Source organism: Gossypium arboreum, chromosome 9, assembly GCF_025698485.1.
Source record: "Gossypium arboreum isolate Shixiya-1 chromosome 9, ASM2569848v2, whole genome shotgun sequence".
Lineage (NCBI taxonomy): Eukaryota > Viridiplantae > Streptophyta > Magnoliopsida > Malvales > Malvaceae > Gossypium > Gossypium arboreum.
This window is the reverse complement of record NC_069078.1, coordinates 51,998,669-52,007,311: the sequence shown is the minus strand read 5'-3', so window position 1 is coordinate 52,007,311 and position 8,643 is coordinate 51,998,669. Positions and strand designations below refer to the sequence as shown.

The 8,643-nt window shown below is 34.2% G+C and overlaps 1 protein-coding gene across 1 annotated transcript; it reads right to left on the bottom strand.

The window, feature by feature from the left end:
* Positions 1-402: 402 nt before the first annotated feature.
* On the bottom strand, positions 403-843 carry LOC108455670 (S-protein homolog 18-like). Its single transcript, XM_017754206.1, has one exon. It carries the CDS (start codon positions 841-843, stop codon positions 403-405), a length of 441 nt encoding a protein of 146 aa, XP_017609695.1.
* Between the last annotated feature and the right edge of the window lie 7,800 nt (positions 844-8,643).

Genomic DNA, 8,643 nt, shown 5'->3' with positions numbered 1-8,643 from the left:
ATTTTTATTGATATATTGCATAAATAAACAATTATATTAATCTTATATGAAAATAAATGTATATTTTATTTCTTTAAATGTCTATAACCGAATCAAAATAAAAGTTTTATGTATACATATGAATCATAATTCAAGTTTTATGTGTATAATTGCACCAAACCAAAATTCATGTATCAAATTGCATATTAAACCAAACTTCATATATAAATTTGATATTTATACTAAGAATAAATATAATAAAAAAGCTAAAGATAGTCAGACACGGTCAAGATACGTATGAACATAGAAACTTTGGTGACCGTAAACATGGCATTTAAATTGATTTGAGTGGCACTGATTATTATAAAGTGAGGATTTCATTATTCCTAATTATAACTTCAACAGGAAATATTTTACAAGAATCTACCATGGATACTGCATAGTCCAAGTATAATTATCACTGCTGAAATAAATCCCATCATATCTCACAGACCAGATGCAGGAAAAATGATAATCTAGGCACCGATCTTCATCTCTGGTGGCCTTGAAAGCCTCAAAATACCGTTGCTTCTTATTCCGCCACCGTGCATTGCAGAAGAAAAGGGTGGTTCTGAAAAGGTTTATTTTTGAATCCCATGCGTAATCCTGGTGCTGAAACATTGCTCTCTCACCAAGATCTTTGTCTTTAGACTTGCAATGCAGATTCAATGAAGGCACATTGGTTGGGGGTTCCAAGGGCAGATCATTGATTATGTGGATATGGTAGTTGATTAACAGAATATCTTCGCTAACTGAGAAGGCCAATGGGTACATGATGCAAAGTGCAAGCATTAATGGCAACAGCATTTCTTTGAGGTTAAACATGGTGTCAGAAGAAGAAGATAAGTAATGACAGTGGGGATTTTGATTTTTATAAGATGATTTTGGAGCAGACTTTAATTGCTGAATTTAAAATTCTGAGAAAATGTGTTTAAAGCACACTACTGTCTGATACGTTTATATTATAATTAAGCTAACATTTATGGCTAGAAATAGTTTTTCTAAGATGATAATTAATAGTGAGAAGTGTTAAACTGCAATTCTAATGAATAATGACATCGGTTAAGATTAAAATGAAGTTCCGAACTTTACAGCATTATTTAAATAAGCGCTTATTTGTTACAAACTTAACGAAAAAAAAAAAAAAATTCTGTATGGAAGATGAATACACTTCTTAATTTACATTCGGCTATATAGCCTATTTATAATAGAAATTAGATACACAAATAATAAAATATATTATATGATATGATATTGTGCTAATAAATTAGACACAAATAATGAAAATTATTATATGATATAGATTAATTATGCAAGATATCACATTAACATCCCCTCAAACTCAAGGTGATGTTGAGGACTATAACTTGAGTTTGGAAACTAAGTCTTCATATCTGGTTGGAAGATGGGTTTTTGTGAAAATGTCTGCTATCTGAACTGATGAAGAGATAAATGCATGGTGTAAAGTGCACTGACTAACATGATGTCATACAAAATGACAGAGGAAACCTCAAGACACAAAAGAGGAAGAATCATCACCAATCACATAGGTGTCATCCACTAATGAAAACATTAGTGCATATGATCCCCGTTACCGAGCGCCTCTACTTCCACTTAAGACCTTGCTTACAAAGAGGGAGAGAAAAATTAAGCACGAGACAGAGCCGAGCGCCATTGATCACCCACCGGAAGACATTGTAAGAGAGTTGAGGCTCAGAGCCACCCTAGACCGAACGAAATCAACCGTTAATGACATCTAACCCAGAACAACACCCAAACAATAACTAAATCGATGGAGGTCTTGGATTTGGCAAAAAAACAAAAAAGAAAAAGAAAAGTTATATCTGAAGGCTTTAGGCGCTGCCACTCATCCACCATCCGAGAGTTGTAATAAAACTCTTACAAAAAAATGGAACACTAGCATCGGAACACTACATCGCTCCCTCTTCAACAAAGGTTTGCTTGTCAGAAGGAACAAAAATAATAAAAAATAAAAGAGCCATAAAAGCTCAAACAAAGCCCACCAAAAGAGGTTATTAATCCGAAAGGAGGACATCAGAAAATAGAGTAAAATAAGGAGACAAGGCCCCTAAAAGGGGTTATTAAACTGAGAGGAGGAAATAAAAAAATAGAGCAAAACAAGGAGGATGACGACCAACTACCGACAATAGGTGTTTAGCCATCCAAACCGAAAAACAAGAATATGGACCGGAGTAATAGACAACCAAAGCACGGGAAACAAAGGACAAAGCTAGAAATAGAACCAAAAAAGCTTGGCCGATAGAGTAGTCAACGACTCAAAATGGATTGAGTATGATGACTCGGCTTGGACAAAGAAAGGCAAAGCACGGGAAATAGGGGATAAAGCTAGAAATAGGACAAAAAGGGGGGAAATAGAGTTCTAGCAACAAAGGCATCGTCCACAAAATAGACTTGCAAATTGAAAAGGGAGAGGACATGTGAAGTGAATGAGAAGAATAAAGAAAGAAAAGGTTGGTTGGAGTGAGAAAAAGGCGGGCGGTGACCAACCCAAAGGTTGACACTGCCGTGTTGCTGAGCAAAACAAAAGATAAGAAAAAAACAACTTGGAGAAGAAAAGATAAATAAATAAATAAATAAAATGAGAACCTAAGATCTAATACCATGTTACAAACTTGAGAAAAAGAAAGAAGAATGAATTCCTGTGTGAAAGATAAATATTAATTCTTAATTTACATTGAGTCTAATGCCTCATATCCGACCTAATCACTAGGTTTGGATACAAGTTGCTACACTTCACTCATTAAATATACATGTCCACAATAGAATCAATTCTAGATATCAATTACATGTCATGCCATTCAAAGTAATTATACAAGATATAGTACAATAATTTACGATCTATTGAATGACTTACGAATACAAGTACAACGCTCATAAGAGCTAATCCAACCGATAACACGCCAAGTGCTCTGAAGAGCTATACATTTGCCCCCATAACACGCCAAAACAAGATAGTATAACACGAGGGTTTAAAACAAATACTAAACCTTGGTATGCTCGGGAAAAATATATAAAGCACACCCATCAATCTCCATCTCAATCCCCTCATATCACGCCGTCATTAAATTGTACTCTATCTCGCGTTCATCCGACCCAAATATCAAAATTCAATAACATTTTCTCAAGCAACTTTACATCATTAATAAAACAATTAATATCCACTATATTGTATTATATCATCATACATTTCATATAGATATTAAATTATAAACCATACGAAGTTACCTGGACTGAATTGTAATAGTTACAAAAGTTTAGGAGCTATTCTGTAATTTTTCCTTTTCCACGTAAATCAACAGGGTCTTGATTCATGCAAGGGAATGAATAGCAGAACCTCCAACCTTAACCTTTCATGGAGTTTTTGGAAAAAACTAAGAAAAATGAAGAAGATGATGACACTTTCTTCAATTATGTTTTATTTTAATTTCCACTTACAAAATTGTCATTTCAACCTATTTTGCTTAATTTTAATTCTAATTACCGTCCTTTATCAACTAATAAGGGTATATTTTCTTTATAAATCCTCCTCCTTTAATAATTAATCTAATAAATCAGTTAATTACAATAATTGCTAAATTTTTCACCTTTTATAATTTAGTTCTTTTATTTAATTAGCTACCTAAATGTTAAAATTTCCTAACCAAATTTTCATACGACTCTAATGACTTTGTAAATATTTTATAAATTATATTTATGAGTAGACAGGATAGAAATTTGTGGTTCTGAAACTACTGTTTCATTACCACTGAAAAACGGGCTGTTACAAGTTGGTATAGATTACCCGTTCCTGACCATAGGCTTGGCAACCCTAGGAAATAATTATAGGTTAAATGAGATTGGGAAATAAGTTTGGCTGAGTAAATCGTAATTTATCCTAGTTGAGAAAGTGAGGTCGAGAGATAAAAGAGTATCAACCAATTGATTAATTAGTTAAAGGCCGAGAGGTAATAATTATTTAATTGATAGCTAATCCACCTTAAAACCCTAATCTGAAGTTAATTACAAACCCTAAAATGAGTTAATCTTCATGATTGGTTTTATCAATTTAGTCGTTTGTCTATTTTTTTTTAGTTTTTTATTTCCATTATTAATCTATTTTATGATATGTCGTAATATAGGATTTAAATACTACTATTTAGACTTATTATTCTAAATAGATTGTCTGTAGATTTATTCCATCCTCTCTTGGGTACAATCCTCGGAATACTTCTGGTGTTCCGTTGTACACATGTACTATATTATAATTTAACCTATATACTTGTGGACACCACTTATATATTTTTGGTGTGATATTTTTTCTTTAAACGATAACACGTTTATAGGCGGTTAGTTAAGAGGGATATAAAATATAAATTGGATAAATGATATTCGAATTGAATTGATATTATGATTTGATGATTTATATACACATTGTGATATATATATCGATAGCACGTGAAAGATCATACGAACCGGTTATACAAGCCAGGAAGGCCGATATGGAAATGTGACGATCAATTAATTCAATTCAAAATTCAAATAATGAAGCAAAATAGTGGATGACATTATATTGAAATTGGATGTATTATTGATAATAGATAGATAATTATAGGAAATTGATATTGAATTGAATAAATGTTGGTTATAAATGATTGGGAATGTTATATGTTTGATTTATTATAAGATGAGATATATGTTGATACTCACCTTGTTGATATGGGATTGCCATGTTTAGGCAAACCCGTAAAGCTAGTATTTTACCGAATTAAGATGTAATTTGAGATAAGTTGTTGTTTAGATTCATGTAAACTTAGTAAGAATTTGATATTTTTACCCTATTGTTTCCCTTTTCCCTATAGATTGTGTGACAGCCCAAAATTGACCCTAGTCGGAATGTGGTCTCGGGACCATAAAACCGAGGCATAAAAATAATTAAAAATTTATTTTGATGCCTATAATATGTGTGTGCTCATGTATGACATTTTATGATGATTGATTTAGTGTTATAAAGGTGAATTCCACTAGAAAGGACTTAGTAGTGAACTTTGAAAGTACGATAGGAAATGTGTGATGACTAATTAAAGCATGCATGCAAAATAATGGACTTGCATGTCAAATTCCCTTTTACAAGTGATGGCCGCCATGACAAAGAGATATGGGCTAAACATGTCATGAAACATGTTTTGTTGGGCATTAGGGAGAAATAATAAACAAATAAGCATGGGTAAGAAAAGAATGAAAAAAAATGTGTGTGAGAGTAGCATTCCCCCCTTGCCGTGAGTTGAGAAAGAAGGAAGAAAAAAATTGTTGTGTTCATCCATTTTCACTTCTTGGCCGAAAATACTAAGGAAAAGGGGAGGATTTTTGCTTCATGCTTGGTTTGGAAGAGATCTAGAAGGAGATTTGGCTAAGTTTGCATCAAGATTAAGGTATGTATGAGGTTGTGTTAGGAGTTTCATGCATGTTTTGGTTGCTAACTTGATGTGCATGTTAGCCATGGCTCAAATCTTTGTTATGCCATGGAAATGGTATTTGGCCAAAGTTGTTATGGTGATAAAGCCATTACATGCTAAGTGTGAAGCTTGATGATGATGCATGCAATGATGGATTGTCTACTTTTGAGTAAGATTTTGAGTTTTCTTTTGTTTAATCATGATTGAAGTTGAAAAGGGCATGATTGTCATATTCGCCATGATGCATTCATGAGCATGGTTCATGCTTCTTGCATATTAGTTAAAATTTGTGTTTTGGATGGCTATGGACACCTTGAAATTCGCCATGCTCATATATGTATATATATGTTTGCACATGATGTTTTGGTTATGAACTAAGTGATGAATATGGTTGTTTAAAGAAGAAGATGTTGAAGAATGATTGTGAAATTGCAAGCACATTCTACCTAGCACACATATGAGTGCTTGATGCTATATTATAAGTTTTGAGCTACAATATGCAAAGCATTAACTAGTAAAATGCATGCTGTTTTGTGAGGTATTAAGTGCATAATTGGCCTCAACATGTACATGAATATTCGGCCTTGGGTAGCCTATTGAAGGCCTTAGCTTTTCCTTGATGCTCGAATAAATTGTATTGAATTGCTTGATGTAGTATAAAATGTGCATGACCATTGTGTATTCAAGCTAAAGAGTGGCCATATGACCATTTAAACTCCTTGTCATATTCGCCATAAGCTAGCACAATGAGGTTTTAATAAATTGAATTTGTTTGAATTAGCTCAAGAGCTAAGAGGGCCACAATTGGACAAGGGAAGGAAAAAGTGATCGAATAGCCGTAAAAGCCGTTCGACAACATCCGAGGTAAGTCCTCAAGAAGTGACCTTACTTGAATTATGTGGAATGAAATATGGATGTATTGATTATTGATTTATGTGTGTATGAGTATTCGAATAATACCCGGGCTAAGTCCCGAAGGCGATTATGCTAGTGATTATAATTGTGTTTGAGCCTTAGTAACAAAAATGAAATATGTATGTCCAATGATTATTGATGTATGTGTGCATGAGAATTGAATGATATCCGGCTAAGCCCGAAGACAATTATGCTGGAAATTATATCCGGGTTAAGACCGAAGGCAATTGTGCTAGTGGCTACATCCGGCTAAGACCAAGGCATTCGTGCGAGACATTCTATCCGGCTAAGACCGAAGGCATTTGTGCACGTGGTTATATCCGGTTATATTCGAAGAATCTTGGGCTGGAGGTGAGTGTTGGTTGCTGTAATAAATTCAATTAGTACACTCGAAGCCCAAAGAATAAGGTACGTTTATATGTGCATTGGAAAGTCGACATGTTTGAGCAACATTCGCTCAATCGACTAATGAATTTCAGTTATTGAATTGATTGATACTTTGTGAAAGTATATAATGATGAAGTGTGAAGTAAGAATGTGTATTAATGAAATGATGCATTTGGCTATGTGAATGTATTGCTGTAATTAGAGTTGATTATATTCCTTGAGACTTACTAAGCATAAAAATGCTTACCCCGTTGCTTTGGCTCTCTGTTTTATAGATTTCGCTCGATAGCAATCGGATTCGGGATCAATAAAGTCGAAGTCATCCACACTATCAACGCCTCTATTTTGGTATAAATTTTGGTTGAACTTTGAAATGGCATGTATAGGACTACCCCTTGTTGGTTTAAAAATGTGGTAATGTATATGTGTACGGCCATGCGAAAATGGCTCGTAAAAGGAAGCATGAACTTAGACTATTTGTGGTTTGTATGTTTATACATGGTGTCATGATGTGATAATGGATTGGAAATGGGAGTGTTGGTCACATGATCAGCCATTGGTATGGTTAAAATGATCATATATGAACCTATGTATGGCAAGACTAGTTGGTTCATGGAGACTACAAAATATGTAAGACCTACCTTAAAAACAGGTGCTGCCAGCTGCAGTGACGTGAATGTGAAAAATCACCAAAATTTGTAGGAATGGTATTAATTAGTGAATAAGCTATGTAAATGAACCTTGATGAGTCTATTTTCATATGGAAGAAACGAAATGGTCATAGGAGTTACATGTTAAGAGATATTAAAGCTATTGTGAGACAGGGCCAGAACGGTTTCTGGGTCCCCTGTTGCAACTTTAAAAATTTTCTATAAATTATCCAGAAAGAATTAGGAGTCATGCCTTATATTTAAAGATTCCATTTTGAGTCTAGTTTCATTAGAAACAAACGGCACCAGTATTAAAGTCCTGTACAGTGAGATATTCAAGTTGCAACGCGCGAAGGTCAGAGCAGTCGATCCCTATAACATGGGTGACTTTAACTAATAAACTGTACCAATTGGCCCGACCAAAAATTCTAGAAATAAATCCATGGATGGATACATGAGTCTAAATTCAGGGAAAATTTACGAAACCAGTTTCCGAGTTTTGAAACTCGAGATATGATTTTTAAGGCGACGGTGACGCAGTTTTCCAGCCTGACTGGAAATGTCAAATTGGTGGGCAAAATATGTGAACTTGGCTTGTTAACCCCTCGTGTCCGACACCGGCGATGGTCTCGGGTTCGGGGTGTTACAGATTGCCAACATGCGGAACGTGTCTAGCAAATCATTGAGGAGCTCACACTATCTTGTTAATGATTCGGTAGTCTTTCTATTGTTTAAAGCTTGGTTTTGTCACATGTACATAGGTGTTATGAAAATGTTAATTTTGAATGTTTGTATAGTTGAAACTTACCTAATGTTTGATTAATTGGTTGTTTCATAGATTGATATGCCAAGACAAAATGGTATTATTGATGTCTAATGGCTTGATCGAACTTGGGAATGGTTAATTGTATGTTTGGTAAATAGATGAAATTGGTATGTATTGATATTGTATATAGTCCTCTTGGTATGAACTGTGTAGGTGGAAGTTGCATGTTTGGGTACTGTTTGAGATATGTTAGTATGGTTGATGGGATTTGATTGAGTTTCGGTATCTAGTATGTTTTGAATTGATTATATGTAGGTTGGTGGGTGCCTATAAGAACCATTGTGTATGATGTTGGTTTGAGCATGAAAAAGTACCCAAAAAGTGAAATTTTTTACCTTCTCGCAAAATTTATCAATACCACATGTAAAGGTAT

What these genes read in the sequence shown, in the direction of transcription:
- LOC108455670 (XM_017754206.1), bottom strand. Translation starts at nt 843, where the DNA reads ATGTTTAACCTCAAAGAAATGCTGTTGCCATTAATGCTTGCACTTTGC.